This window comes from Dermochelys coriacea, chromosome 5 (genome assembly GCF_009764565.3).
Source record: "Dermochelys coriacea isolate rDerCor1 chromosome 5, rDerCor1.pri.v4, whole genome shotgun sequence".
In the NCBI taxonomy this organism is placed as follows: Eukaryota; Metazoa; Chordata; order Testudines; family Dermochelyidae; genus Dermochelys; species Dermochelys coriacea.
The window spans coordinates 125,543,162-125,559,393 of NC_050072.1; the positions used below are offsets into that span (position 1 = coordinate 125,543,162).

General features: G+C 45.7%; 1 protein-coding gene across 1 annotated transcript in view; it reads right to left on the minus strand.

Annotated features, from left to right (window-relative positions):
• SHB (SH2 domain containing adaptor protein B) overlaps nt 1–16,232 on the minus strand; it is a 145,503-nt gene that overhangs the window by 20,798 nt on the left and 108,473 nt on the right. The window contains exon 5 of the mRNA XM_038401820.2: nt 15,456–15,575. Coding sequence (XP_038257748.1) covers nt 15,456–15,575 — 120 coding nt within the window. The remainder of the gene's footprint in view (nt 1–15,455; nt 15,576–16,232) is intronic.

Here is a 16,232-nt window from a genome sequence, read left to right on the forward strand (position 1 = left end):
CATTCAGGGACCTGCAATGCATTCCAGGCCCAGCCCCCACTGGGCCGGGAGCTGCTGGCAGCATGGTGAAGGAACTGGCTCGAAGCTTGCTACGGACTCCTCTCCCAAGAGGAAGGACAATAAAAAGTCCAAATCCCCCCCAACACCGGCTAAATATCCTCCCCCACAAAAGAGAGACACTGGGGGTGGAGGGCAGTTTATGGTGTCATTACTCAATGACATTTGAGTGAAGTTAGGTGACAAGACTGGTTTTCATCACATTTAATGTTCACTTGGCAACTACAGGGAGAGTAGTTTGCAAATTGTTCTTGCCAAAGATGGAAACAGTACAGTACACTCAATGCAATTTTAAAATTCAATAAAATAAAAATGAGATGTTGTGAAATAAACAAAATCACCACACACAACTAGCTTCAGAACCCCATGTCAATGTTTAATTAAAAAACCCAACCCGACATTAGCCCTTAAAAAAGCAGCCATGTGACATTAAAGAATAGACCTCTCAATCCTAGACACCTAATCTTGATGTATAATCTGGGTGTCATTTTTCCTTTTTCCTGGAATCTGAACACAGTGCACCAAACAGAGAAAATAAATGCAAACACATTGGGGAAGGTCTCAGAATGGCACAAATTAAAACCCCGCCAAGCCTCACAGACAGTGGTGCATGTTTCATTGAATAGGAAATGCTCAGGAATCTAGGCAACATTAAGATGAAAATGAACACTGTTTTTAAATGCATACGGTTGCGCAATTACTAACTGTTACTTCACCTTCAAAATTCCCCTTGCCCCTTTGAGAGTTCCAATTGCAGGATGACCTAAAGATCAGCATTTCTCTCTTCCGTAACTATGTATGAGACATTTGTGCCAAAGCAATATAAATGCTAGTCACAAACAGTGTGATGCAACAGCTGGGGACAAAAGCAACTCATTACACTTCAATCCCAATTTAAACAGACAGAAGAAGCACCATTTTAATGAACAAAAATGGAAAAGGTAGCACTCCTAAATGTATTAATATGCAAAGCACCTTCAGCTTCAGCAACACTTAAGACTTGGAAATGCAATTTAGAAAGGTCAGTTTCATCTCTTTGTAATTTGGACTTTGGATAGCAAATCCACTCCTGGCTGGTATTCTATCAATTTCTTGACAACCTATTTCCACAAGGTGAAAAATTTTCTCTAAATTAAATCTCCATCTCTGTGCCCTCTAATGCAATTGATTTATGCACTGATACACAACAAAGATTCCGTTTTATTCTTTGGCCCAGAATGTGCCTACATTAATTACAGGATTTTGCAGCATGACTGCTAGTAATACAGTTCCAAAAATTTACTTAATCTCAGAGCTGATTGCCTTTTTTTTTTTAATTCAACACACACATACATCAACACAAATCATCAACATTTATAGAGAGAGTTCATTCACTAGAGTGCATTTGTGAGGAGCTGAATTTTTTAAATTGTGCAATACCTATGAAACTGGAGGGGGGGGGATACGGTGGGGGGAAATCCATTTTTATGAAGATTATCTGCCTTTGGATGCCACGGCTTTCCCAGTATCTCCTCTACAGGTTTTGTACCACAATGCAGTCACATCCATAACTACAACAGAACCCTTCAAATAAGCCATTAGCTGACAACTGCCCCTGGAAGAGCTGAAGGGAACAGCTGCTCCTAGGAGTTCTGGGCAGGAGGCCTGCCAAGTCTGCGGGCAACAGTCTCCTGCTCTTAAGACACTCACTGGTCCACCCCCCCACCTCAGGTCCTGAAAACATTATGCTCTTTGGGGCCACTTGTATGGGTCTCAGGTGTTCCTCACTGCCCCTAAGCCCCCCTCCCACTGGCTTTAGCAGACTTCTCAGCCCCTGATCAGCCAGAACAGGCAGCTGGAGGCCAACAAGCCTTCTACGGTTCCAGGGGGTCATGGGTGGCTCTTAATGAGCCTTTCTGGCTCAGGGGCTGTCACTCTGGAGTGGCCAGAGAGTAGTCTAGCAACCAGGACACGAGATTGAAAGTCAGAACGCTTGGGTTCTATTCCTGACCCACTATGTGACCTCCAGCAGGTCACACGTGTAAAAAGCCCTCTGCTTTGTACAGAGCTCCGGGATGGCTGCAGGAAAGCACTGAGCATTACAATGGCTACCACATCGGACGGACAAAGCAAAAGGAGCCATGGGAAATCCACTACCGAGTTTGGAAAAGGGACACTTCTAAAAAATCCTCCTTCCATTAATAAATAAAAGATGAACCCTCCTAGTGAGAAGTGTGTCCATTAACGGCCTGTAAAAGTGTAAATATTAATTCCAGTCCAAACTGACTATAATTACACAAGTGAATTAAATACGTATATTATGGCAATACCCAGAGGCCTAGAGCAGGTTTTCGGACGCACCGGGTGAGCGCAAGATAACCCGCATCAGGTGTCTGACAGACTCCTCTATGTTCAACGAGATCACAGAAGGAGGAAAATGCTACTGATAAACAGCTTAGTGCTATACAGAGCATAGTAATTAAAAAATGAAAAGGAATTACAGCAATTTAAAAACCGTTTCATTAACAGCATCTCCATACAGCTGTGTTCATTATGGATATTTCTATCTGGAGAAGCAATTGCTTCTCAAATCTATTACACTTAGAAGAAATAACAGTGAAGTGTGACACGCAATTAGATAACAGAGAAAAAATTCAATAACTGCCCCCTTGAGAGCTTATTCTAACGCACTGCCAGAGAGAGCCTGTCTGGGCTGCGACTGTAGCCTGGCCTCAAGGGGCTTCAGCCCTGGGTTACTTTTAGAATCACAAGGAAACTCTGAAGTTGCATCAAAGGCATGCAGTCACTGATCATAGGGCATACAAATCTGGAAAGAGAGTGGCAGAACGCTGCTAATAACTCAGCGTTAGCATCAAGAGGATAATTAACCAAAGAGGAAATGGAATAACCACAAATGTTGGCGTGGAAGAGTCATTCTCGTTAGCTTGGCGTCAAACTAAAGCTGTGCCTTGGGGAGTGCGCAGGGGGGATGCTAGGAGCCTTTCAGAGCCTGTTGTGCGTGGGGCTGTAATCTCTTTGGGGAGTTGGCTTACTGCTTCACGCCTTCCCAAGCATGCAAGGCACCATCTAAAGAGGGGCCGAGCTACCTCCTCAGTGTGCCTGGAAATTCTGCTGCGGCACCCAGAACCAGGGCTGCACTCTCAGGGTGACGATCCTGCCTGTTGTTCATTTTAATCTCAGACTGACCTAGCAGCCTGTGTATGACCACACCGTATACATTCTTTTGGACAGATTCCATCACTTGTGCATGGGCTATTAGCAGAAACCACCACTTAGTGATGCTGCACCTGGCTGTTTATGCACATCAGTGGCCCTTGGTGCTTCCCATCTTTATAGTTTCAGTACTGACTACTAGTTGCAGACTTTGTCTAAAAATAATGGAGGAACAAGAAAGAACAAGCTATATACAGCAGCTAAAGCTGCTACCTTAGAACAAAGGCCTATGAAGATGAGATGTAAGGCCAGAAATATTTGTGGGATGTTATGTTACAAAGACTGAACGGATCTTTCCATCTCAGCTCTCACCTTGGAAAATATTCACTTGTGCATTCTCTTATTCCATTGCAGGAATGCGGTGAGGAAACGTACGCCTACTCATCGAAGGTGATTTACGAGTCATGGAGGTTTCCTTGTCTTTAGAGCCTGGATGGGCCGTCTTAACTCAAGGCTACAGTGGAACAGCAGCAGCAGCACTAAATCACAGCCATTTCCTCCTGCTTTAAATGGAAGTTGGCAAAAGACTCTGGATCTGCAGGTTTTTTTATTTTACTTTTATCTATTAAAATCTCAAGCTGTGGCTGAACATGCATGGTTCAGTATCCATTACCATCTTAGTTACCTTCACCAAGGGGCTTCCAGCACCCTGATAAATGGTCCGGAAAACTGATGGCCTAGACTGGTGTCTCTGCCAGTGCCTTTGGGGAAGTGTTGTTTTGTAACTCTGTATAGCAAACCTGGGGAGGAATAAATATAAATAAGTTACCAAAAGGGTTTCTGTTGCTGCCCAACTGGAGCATGGGAGGGAAGCACACTCCCCGCTGTGAAAGTACCCAGGAATCAGCCAGCACAGAATTACAGCCACTCTGACACTAGCTACCCTGTCTCCAGGAGAGGAGAGGAGAGGAGAGGAGAGGAGAGGAGATGTTTCTGCAGCCGACCCTGTTTTCTGACATGAACACCAGTGCCTGGCAGGGAACGTTGTGGCCCGACACAGTGCTGGAGTCTCTCACCGGTCTGTGATTGCCTATCAACTTTGCTGCCCCATATTCATGCAGCTGGGACTCACTCAGAGCGTGTTGGCACTTGAGAGCTTCCCTGGCCTCTCCCCACCAGCTGACAAACACAGGCTATTTGCATCATAGAAACAAACCCAGAGGTGTTCAACAGGGCTTGCTGCTGTGGCAGTCAGGCAGAGCAGCTCTCCCCACAGCTCCTCCTCCTTCTTCACTGTGCCCCACTGGGGACAGTGATCATAAGCCCCACTGTTTATGCTCAGGCCAGCACCTAAAGGTTGTGTCCCAACACCCCTGGACAAGTCAGCCAACAGTGATTAGCCTCAAGCCAAGCTGTCCATCACAGAAGCAGATCTGAGTGACAAATCACAGCACTAAGACAAGAACCGATGAAAAACCCATTCTCTGGGTCAAGTCTGAGAGGCAGCTTTGCTAGGGAAGCCTAAGTATTAATAATATTCCTCAGAACTCTTACATGACAGGAAAAAGCCCTTCCCTCCACCAGCCTGTCAGCCACACAGCCCTCCCAGAAGCATCCGGGTTAGGCCCTAGAGAGCACCTCCTTCCCTGGGGTGTGAAGAGAAGGCTTCGCAGCTCACTGCACCGAAGTGGGATGACACCGTAGAGTGACTAGGAACAATGATACCATGCGTTTCTTTCTGGCACACAGCTACCTGGCTGCGATTGGCTTTCCTAGCTCTATGGGAATGGATTTTCTTCCTTACCGCTTATTGGTTTAACCTCAAATTCTCATCACTCCTTGTTTTAAGTGTTAAATACCCAAAATCCCATTGGTTTCATTGCTCAGCACCTCTGACAATCAGGTCCTACCCATTTCCATGCTATTAGTGAATCCTGGATTGCATTTAAATGTATAGAAGTGTTTCCCTGACTTTCAGCATATCGTTTGAAGTGTTCATTTGCAGGATGTTTGCATTTACTCATTAGCCCTGTCGACTGTTAACAGCTTTGGAGACATTACCATGCTAACTGATTTCAGAGTGGTAGCCGTGTTAGTCTATATCAGCAAAAAGAACGAGGAGTACTTGAGGCACCTTAGAGACTAACAAATTTATTTGAGCATAATCTTTCGTAGACTAAAACCCACTTCATCAGATGCATGCAGTGGAAAATACAGTAGGAAGATGTACACACACACACACGCACATGCAGAACATGAAAAAATGGGTGTTGCCATACACAGTACAACGAGAGTGACCAATTTAAGGTGAGCTATTATCAGCAGTAGAAAAAAACCTTTTTTTCTAACTGAGAAAGTGCCTTCACGGGTAGTCTCTAGCAACATCCGTTCCACGAAGCCCAACCGGGAGGCACCACAGTGAAGGTGGCTAGTATTATCACAGGAGGTACCAACCCTGCCAGACGGGCTGGCGACACTGTCACAGATGCGATACAATACATCAGTGATGCAGTGTTAAAATCACACTAATGATGGAGCATATTTATGAATCAGCACTTGACTTAGCTGCTCTCGTGGCTCATGCTTTACTGGAAAGGGCAAACACCCAACCAACCCAGAGGCTGCAACAGGAGGATGTTCTGGAACACCCCAAGCAGTGGAACAGCCGTTGCTCCCCTCAGCACTGGGGGAAGGAAACCCCAGCACTGGGCTGCTGAGAGCAGAAAAGCTCAGGGTCTGCTCTCCTACTGCAATCACTGGCAGGTAAAAGGAGGAAACAGAGGGCAAGGAGCAGAGCACCCAGTGGCAAGGAGGCAGACAGTATGCTGTGGGAAAGGGAGCTGGGGGGGCAAGAACCTGCAGTTGAGGCATGGAGAGAGCCCCCAGGAGAACAAGGAACTGCACCAAGAAGAAGTGAAAGCTGGGAATGATCACAGGAAGTCCGTACCACGATATCCCATCTCCTTTCTTATAGCCACTGCTGTGTGCATGCGTAGGCTGAGCTACTGCGGAGCTGCCTATGAGGAAGGCAGAAAGCGTCACCCTGCTCCCACAGGAATCGGGGGTAGAATCATCTGTGCCGCCAGCTCGCTGAATGAGACATTGCAACAGGTGCAAACACCCCATCCCACCAGAGAATATAAATACAGCCACATTCCCAGCACCAGGGTAGCGGGGGCAGACATGCAGTCTGGCTGGAAACAGCTTTCCCCTAACTTTCACAACTTCAGACAATGCTCTGGAATCAGCCAGTGTGGACGTGTCACATGCTAGCTTTCTGCATATCTCAGCAAACACTTGGTAATGCCATCGAAGGACGCTGTCATCTGCACTGCTTTTTTAATGCTGTTTAGAAGAGTTAATCCTTTCAGCCTTGGAGATGTATACACATTTTCAAGCTAATCTTTGTGGTTATGTACTGAATTATGGCTTATTTCTGAATCTATTGTGAACATGTTCCCCCTCCGCACGCTGAACAAAACAACAGAGAGTCCTAACAGAGCCATCTTTGTATCAACACCCAAAGTGAACTGTTTCAGCAAGCAAGCGTGCTAGAATAAGGGAGGGCTCTTCACACGCACAGCAAAGGCACCATTTTTGTCTTTATGACTCCGTGTAAAATGGCGTTGGCCTAATACTGAATTCGGTTTCATACCCATTGCACACCTATGTCAGACTGCAAAGAGAGAAGTCCCAGTGGAAGCACTGCCTCCCACCGCGAACTCTAGAAGATGTTCGAAAACCCTGCCACTAAGCCACAGACAACAGATCCTCTGGGGGATTTCCTGCCCCTGGCATTCCAAAGACACCACCATGTGCCTGTTCCCACTAAGGGACCCCTGGAGAAAGTAATGGGGAGACAGGCCCTGGTATGCTGCCCTGGCCGAGGAGTGCACCATTCCTTCCCCACTCATGGGCCGACTACCAACAGCCCAGTGTAACTGCTAGTGAACAGCGGAGGGCAGAGAAGCCTTGGGCATGACCCCTCTCCCTTCCCGTGCCCCCTTCTGGCAGCAGAAAGAGGTGCACAAGTGGAGTTCCAAGGTACTTCCTTTGATCACTCCACATTTGGGTGACCCTCCTGCGCCTGGATACAGGGGTGCACAGCAGTGGCAAACGATACCAGCTGTAATATTAATTCTCAGGTGCTGTTCCAAGGGGGCCTCTCGCTCTGGGTGCTCCTCCTTCTGCCCGCCTGACTTTCAGAATGGCTGAGCCCGCCCCCCGCAGCTCCTCCTGAAGTAAGTGGGAGCTTTGAGACTGGGGTGCCCCAACTTATGCAACAAATAGAGCACCGAAGCCAACTGCCACTTCTGCAAACACTGACCAGAGCCCTGGGATCCAGGCGTCCCCCAATCGCTACAACAGGATATCGCATTTCTACAGGGTCACGGCGGGAAGATTTAGAAATCCCCATATGGAGACTGGGTAAATAACAGCAACCTGACATGAGTCAAGTGCTTTTCCCAAGTTGCGAGCAGTTCTGGGGGCATTTAGGGAAGGGTGCCATGCTGACTTGCTAGATAGCCTCCAGCTTCATACTTGCACTAGACTGGCTCACCCAGAGACTGTTTAAAATCACGATTTATCCCCCTCCACCATTTTATGAGACGAGACCCGTGCTAGGCTCTCTCAAAGCGTCAGATACCACTTTGTAATACCTGGTACTTGCACAGCACCTTCTGACAGACGATCTCAAAGCACTTTGCCAACATTAACGGAGTAAGCCTCTTAGGAGCTCCAGGAGATAGCGATGTATCAATGTCCCATTTTACAGATGAGGAAACTGAAGCAAGAAGAAGTTACGTGCGTTGCCCAAGGTCACACAGAAGTTTGTAGCAGAACCAGAAATAAACATTTATCACCTGATTCCCAGTCATGTAGTTTGAAATACGAGACTGTCATTGTCCTCTTAACAAAAGTGTCCATCTCTCCACAATCTCACAGAACCCTGTCAAACACTCTCCCTACTTGGGCACAGCTGCTTTCTCAAGTTGTTTTCCAACAATTTACCCTTATTCCTGACCACCACCTAGCCACTGGCTCTGACTGCACACGAGTAAGACAAGTGATGCAGACGGGCAGAGGGAAGCACTCGGAAGAGTTCGCAGCCATGGTGCAGTCTCCTGTCACATCCACTATTGGTCAATTCAGGCCCCTGGCTCAGGAGAGCTGCTCATGGATTCGTCACTGATCCTGAGCTTGGAACATGCCTACTGTACCCCTTGGAAAATTGTCTTGTCACTGCATAAATCAATGAGGAAGCCATTGCTGGACTACCTTTGAAATTCCTGTTGTTGCTCTTTTCTCCCTGAAGCCATACAGCAAATTAGTGAACAGGTGGTGGGGTGGGGATGGGTGGGAAAGGTATCCGAAGATGTCCTTCTGGCATTCCATTGCAATTAAATTGTGAGGTATCAGTAATGAAAAGCATACCTAAGACTAAGACTGACCAGTCTGAAAACCCTTGTGCCTTGAAAGAGATTTCTTTTTTTTAAATCTTATTTGAAAGGAGTCACGTCATATTCTTTGTCAAAGTGGAGTATTTCTTGGGGCCAATATTTTAAGCCGATAACACCAAAGGCAAAACTAGCTTGTTGAAATTAAAGAGACATGTCTAAATGGCAGTGAAACTATGATGGAGATGTTTGTTTACTGTCAGTTTCACAGTTTGTTACCAATTTAGTATAAAATTATGCTCACGACTGACAGACGCACACCAAGTCTGCTTTCTTTGATCCTTCCAGGCCAGTAAAATCACTCCCCCTGTAATTCCTGTTCTCTCGCAGTGAGAATCAGGCTCTTCCTAGCTATTCTGTGAACTAACAGACAAGAACTTCACCCCACCTCTGAAAGCAGATGGGTGGCCAAGTGTGAACCTGTAACTGTCTACTCTCTGAAGGCAAGACACTGTGGTTCCCAGTTTAAAAAAAACAAAAAAACAAAAAAAACACAACACGGGCTCCAGACAGCTCAAAGGAGGTCTTTGTAAAATAACGTTTAAATTCACAAACTAATACTTTGCAAGCAGAGCTATGACGTGTCTCAGGAGACCTTCCCAAGGACATCCTGATAAGAATTACATGTGCAACATGTGCCAAAGTAGTGAGCAGGGATGGGGCTCAGTTTAGCTGGAAGCCAGAATACAGTCTTAAAACAGAGACTCTGAGCACAGGTACACTCTAATTACTCTGACAGTAAGCTACTCCCTGATCAGAGTCTCTCTCTTTACCAGCTAACTATGACCTACTGCAGAGTTGGGCAAACTATGACCCAAGGGCCACATCCGGCCCACAGGACCGTCCTGCCCAGCCCTTGAACTCCCTGCCAGGGACGTTAGTCCCTGGCCCCTCCCCGATGTCCCCCTTCCCTCGCAGCCTTACCTTGCCGCTCCTGCTGGGCAACACGGCAGGCTCTCGCTGGGTGGGGGGGCTGCGAGCTCCTGCTGCTCTGAGGGGTTCTGAGGGGGCAGAGGCCAGGCTGTTTGGGGAGGCACAGCCTTCCGTACCCAGCCCTCCATACAGTTTCAAACCACGATGTAGCCCTTGGGCCAAAAAGTTTGCCCACCCCTGACCTACCGGGTCAACAAACACGGAGCAAGGGCTACACTCGGATGCAACTAATGTACAGAAGAGCTTTTTATTAATTATTATTATTATTATAAGTTAATTCAAACTATTTTGGAGGGTACATCTCAGTAATGACAGCAATAAATTAGGCATGGCTTTTGGGAACTAATAACGTGCGCTGAAGTTGTTTTTCATAAATGGAATATCATCACTAATTACTATGTTTGTTTATACTAGGCTACCAAATGCGCTAAAACAAAACACGGTAGTAGCTGACAGTTCCTAATTTAGATCTTTATAATTGCAACATTAAAATAATTTACAAAGTGGAGAGGCTCAGCATTGAATCTTATTTGTATATTGTACACATTTAACATTTATTTTACAGTAGCATTCAAGAGCCTCAAACAGTGTATTCTGTTTTATCTTATTTTACAACTCCTCACCCCCACCCCACACACCTCCGAGAATGCCTGTGTCTGTCTACCAGGGGGAAATTGAGCATCCTTCCGAATCCAGGGCTGGTTTCTGCAATGGTTGTCCTTATGCTGTAACTGTTGATTGCACTCCTGAGGGTCAGCGGGGTATTGAAGTTGTGCAGTGAAGCACCCTGAAACTTTTGGTTTGTATGTGTGGGGTGGGGTGGGGGATGGAGGGGAATGAGCAGCAGGCTGAACTTTATGAAGAAAGGTCTGGCCCAGTTGGGGTCAGGGAATGTCCATATGGAGGGTCACTGTGACCACCAGCCAGGAGCCAGATGGCTGCACTTCATTTACATGTCTTAGAAAAGGAAGGGGACAGAGAAAACTCTGATATGATCTTGGTCTTTTATGGTCTCTGACTGAGAAAACAGCTTGTTGATGGTGCTAAGGGCGGCCCCTTCTAGACCAGCTGTCAATTAATTCTGAACTCACCACAGGCCCCAGTCTACAAATATTTCTACATGTGACTAAACTTTACTCACAGGAGAAACCCTCCATAACTGTGAGTTGCGTTACTTGCGCATGTAAGGATATGCAGGATTGGGGCCCACACCGTTCAAGGGAGAAGATGGCTGGGACTGGGTTTTAGCAGCCTAGCTCCTTCACCCTTCTTTGAACACCCAGGTATAAAATGTTAGAACCTATAAAAGAGATAATGAGGCAGGAAAATCAATGGGGTCTAGTATTTCATCTTCTTTACATCAGTCTCAGGGTCCAGATAATTGCACTAAGAGCCACACAGGTGGGCCCCTGCACTCATGCAGTGCCCCACTGAAGTCAATGGGGCTCTAAGTGAGTTCATGGGTGTGATCATGTGATTCACAATACTGGATCAGGGGCTAAGAGTAACAGCAAAAGTCTATTGGCGGACACTGGACAAGGAAGGCAAGGCAGTTATGCTAGATGCATGCTACACATCAAACCCATGTGAAAAACAACAACCTATTCCAGGAACACATAGCAACAAAGTCACCAGGACTCGTACTCCCCAGGGATTGTAAACTACTCAGATATTTATCCTACTCAGAAAGTAGGAACTGGAAGGCACACAGGATAGCCACACAAAAATTACACACCCAGAACTACAACAGATGAGCGTGCAATTGCAGTGAAGCTTGGTAGGAGTAAAACTGAAAGAAAGCTGCCAAATGAAGCTAAAAATGACAAAACTAAAAGCATAGAATTAGTGTGAGGTTTTAAAATCTGCATCAGGGACAACAACAAATACTAAAGAGAAATACAGAGCTACTGCCAAATACAGAGGAAGTTCAATAATAGAGATGGAAAAGGGCGAAATACTCAGAACACATGCACTTTGTTTCATTCTCTAACAAAAAGAATGAAGGAAGCAGGCAGCACCACAAGATAAACATTAATGAGGATCTGGGAAGGAGCAGCAGTGAAGTCAATCAGGCTGGTAGGAGATTACTCACTGAATTTGAAGCTAGTGGGCTGCCTAGGTGTAAGTGATCCTGATGACCTGGTTACATCTGTTTTGGGCACACAGAATTAAACCAGAAAGCAATATATGTTTGGCACCTGAAAAGGGCCAATTTCCAAAAGCTAAAAATAATTATGGGAAAAACTCATTGGGAGGAAATAATTAAACAGAGACACGTGACTAATGCCTGGGAACGGTCCAGAAGAACATCTTACTTCAGGCCCAAAGAGAGACAGTTCCTCAGCCGCCAAAGGGCTATTTTGTTAAACAGCCCTCTTCATTAGGAGGGGATATGAAAGCAGCAATACTATACAATGAAAGAATACATTAATACATGGAAAAACAGGGAGGCAGCTGGCAGCAAATAGGAATCAGATGTTAAAGAAATGCAGGCAATTTATTTCAGAAGCTAAAAGGTATCAAACTTTTCCATGGCTAACAGGGCTAAGGACAAAAAGAAGGAATGTTTCTAAATACAGTACATCAGGAACAAAAGGAACCCATTCAAATGTATAGGTCCACTCCTAGATGGAGATGTGAAAAGTGACAACAATGAGGACAAGGCAGAAGCAGTGTTCAATAAAGATTTCTGTTCTGTATTTGGGAAGAAGCTGGATGATGCAGTCTCACCATATAATGATGATGAAATACTTTCCAGTCCAACAGTAGCCAAGGAGGATGTTAAAACCGTGTCTGCTAATGACAAACATTTTTAAAACCAGTTTTTTGCACCCAAGAATTTTAAAGGAGCATTCCAAAGCACTGATGTTAATCTTGGGGAACTAGAGATATTCCAAAGGCCTGGAAGAAGATTGGTGCTTTGCCAATATTTAGAAAGGGGAATTGGTATGAACCAGGTAACCTCCAGTATGCTTACATTGCATTTAGACACCTGTGACTGGCCCCTGGCAGCTGACTGGGGCTCACAGGGCTGTTTAATTGAGGTGTAGACATTTGGGCTTGGGGCAGCACAAGCTCTGGGACCCTCCTACCTTGCAGGATCGTAGAGCCAGGGCTCCAGCCTGAGCCTGAATGTCTATACTGCAATTAAACAGCCCCTTAGCCTGAGCCCTGCCAGCCACGGGTTTTCAATTGCTCTGTAGACATAACCTAAAGGCCTGTTTGCCCAGGATCCAATATCAGGCTAAGTCATGGAATGGAAGCTACAGGGTTGCCATGGAAGAGTTGAAAGGATGATAATATAATTAACAACCACTAACGTGGGTTCCTGGAAAAAACATAGTTCTGTTAAAAGAATGTTATTGTTCTCTGACACGAGTACAAGTGAGGCTGACAACAGGACCCGTGCTGAGGGAATATCCTGGGACAGCTGACTTAACACCATGCAACATCTCCTTGAAAAGGGAGAACTATCTAAAAATCAGTGCGACTCAGATTAAAGGGATTTACAAGGGTTAACTGATTAGCCTCATACCGCAGTTGTTAATGGGGAACTATGTCTAGAGGGGGCCAGTTCTCAGCCTAACGCTATTGTGAAGGACTAGGGAGGTGGTATTATCTTGCTAGAGTGTATATTGCACTAGTGAGACTATTGCTGTATTCCCATGTTGGGAAGGGTCTGGAGAACAGTTACAAAAATGACCCGTGGTCTGGCAAACGTACTTTATCATTACAGATTAAAGAAACTCAAGCTATTTAGTTTATCAAAGAGTAGGTTATGGGGCGATTTAAAACACAGACTAAGTACTCACAAGAGAATTACTCATAATAGACAGCTCACTAATGTAGCAAACGAAGGCATAGCAAGATCCAACGACTGGAAGTTCAGTCAGCAAAATTCGAACTGGAAATAAAAATGCAAAATTTTAACAGTGAGAGTAATTAATCTCTGGAACAGTTTCCCAGGGGACATGGTGGATTCTCCATCATCTGGAGGCTAACACGGGATTAGTTGTCTTTCTAAAAGATATGCTCTAGTTCGACCACAAATCGTTGGGCTGAAATTCTCTGTCCTGTGTCATACAGGAAAACAGACTAGATGATCCTGGTGTTCCCTTCTGGCCTTAAAATCTATTAAATGTATAATTTAAATGTACTTAAATCAGCAGAGCCAGGTGTCATTCATTCCAAGGTTCTCTGAGAACCAGAGGAATTGTTACAGCTGACAACCCACAGAAGACAAGTGAGGATTAGAGAAGGACATCATCTACACAGAAACTGCATTCCAGCTATTCTGGGTGGGTCTCTGCACACGACAGCACAAAGCCACAGTGCAAGCCTGTGTGTGACAGGAGTGTTGACACACATACAAATTGGAATTTGGATTTTAATATTCTTGTACAGCATATTTTTAACCTGTAGGGCAGACCCTCGGCCTGTACACATTTGCACACATCTGCTGAAGGCAATGAAAGTATAAAACCAAATCTAAGAACATGAAGTCAATGGACTATGCTGAGTATTTGGCCTGTAGCTTTAAGGGTAGGAGGTTTGAAATGGGGCTAACTGCTAGAGTGGTGTATAAGTGTGGAGTCCTTGTGACACTTTAGGTGCCCCTCCCCCCAATGGAGTAAGAATGGGCCTACTGCACCATCCCAGAACTTGCCCTAGGAAGCATCACAAATCGAGGTATGTCTACACTGCACTTAAACCCCTGTGGCTGGCACGGGCTTGTGGGGCTTGGGCTAAGGGACTGATTGAGGCTAGAGACAGGGTCGGGCTAAAGCCTGAGCTCTGGGACCCTGCAAGGTGGGAGGATCCCAAAGCCCAGGCTGCAGCCAGACCCTGAACACCTAGAGCACAGTCAAACAGCCCCTTGCCCGAGCGCCGTGACCCCCAGTCAGCTGGCACAGGCCAGCCGCGGGGGTCTCACTGCAGTGCTGACGTATCCTCCGACAGAGGCATAGTCATTTACAACCTGCCCGTATCACAGACCCGTTTCCCACCGCACCCGTCCCAAGGAGGGCATAAATAAGCCTCCTTACGCCTGCGTGCCCAGACCCAAGGGCTGAGTAGCCCATGCAGGGGCTTCTTCCTGCCGTACGCAGGCATGGAGGGTTTGGTTGTGACTTCGGCTAACACAGCATTTCCTTAGCTGCTGGAACAGTGACATGAACGCTCAAGCCAGGTGAGCGGATATGAGTGGATATGCACAACACGAGCATGCTCTGAGGGAGCCAAGCCAGGAAGGAAAGAATTGTTAAGTGGAAGTATGGAAGAGACCAGCACAAAAGATAATTACTTAATCTGGGAGTTCCATGGGCCTTGAGTGTGACCCTTTAGCTGTTAGGAATCTCCTCCAATCTCTCACTCAGCACTGCAATCTACACATCAGCTTCCCCCAACTGTACATTTCACAAGAACACAAGACTGGCCCTACTGGGTCAGACCAAAGGTCCATCTAGCCCAGTATCCTGTCTGCCGACTGTGGCCAGTGTCCTTCCATCCAGAAAGACAGTCTTTGTGAAAGCGGAAAACAAGCAAGAAAAGCTTTAAAAAGCTGAAACAAAACAGAAAGACCATGAACGTTTTAATCAGAAGCTGGAAAAGATCAAGTGTATTTTGTTAAGAGCACGCCAAGCAAAGACTAAAAATCCCTTAACACCCCAGAAGCGCAATGCCAAATCTAGGAACTGTCACTGACACAACACAAGCTGACAGTCAGCATTCTACGGTGTCTTTGGGTACATTATCCAGCCTTACTAGCACCACAAAAGTGACTGAATTCTATTGCACCAAAGGAAACCCTGTTTATAAGTTTGTGCCCATCACGTTTTACAGAACTGTACTTACTTTAAGGAAAGAGAATAGTCATGCTTGCTTGTTTGACTATTCCTTACAAGGTAGCTACATTCTTTACACAACCGTAACAGGTTTTCTGCATCTGTCCGACTGATTGCGCCATGATACCATCTAGGAAAAAGGAAAAGCAATTAAGACATAAGTAAACAAATATTCAACTAACAGAACATTTAGCCACATAAGTGCTTTAATTTGAATTAGTGGTTAACAGCTTGAGGATCACTCCAATAAAATACATTGGTTATGTTCTAAAAGGCTGTCATTACAATTTGAGAGAGACGGGGGAGTGAAGTCATATCTTTTATTGGACCAGCTTCTGTTGGTGAAAAGGACAGGGCTCCCTGTCAGCTTGAAAGCCGGTCTCTCACCAAAAGAAGTTGGTCCAATAAAAGATGTTAGCTCATACACCCTGTCTCTCCATTATCCTGGGATCAAGCTGGCCAAAACAACACTGCAAGTTACAATTTAAAATGATGCTTCCCGGGAGCGTCAGAGAAGGCTGAAACATATACATACGTACATACATACATACACACACACACACCCTAGTAGAGTCTATATGAACCTTTCCATGCAATGTTTGGTAACAATCTGAGGACACTGTAAGAAAATGATGGTATATCTGCCACAATCATAGGATAGGAGAGAACTGTGAAAATCTCTGATCTCCAACCCACACAAGCTTCCTGCCGCCCACAGAAGGGAGCGTATCAGCAGTTTAAATAATTGAAATTATCCAATTGTATAAATCTAACTGGGGGGTAAAAA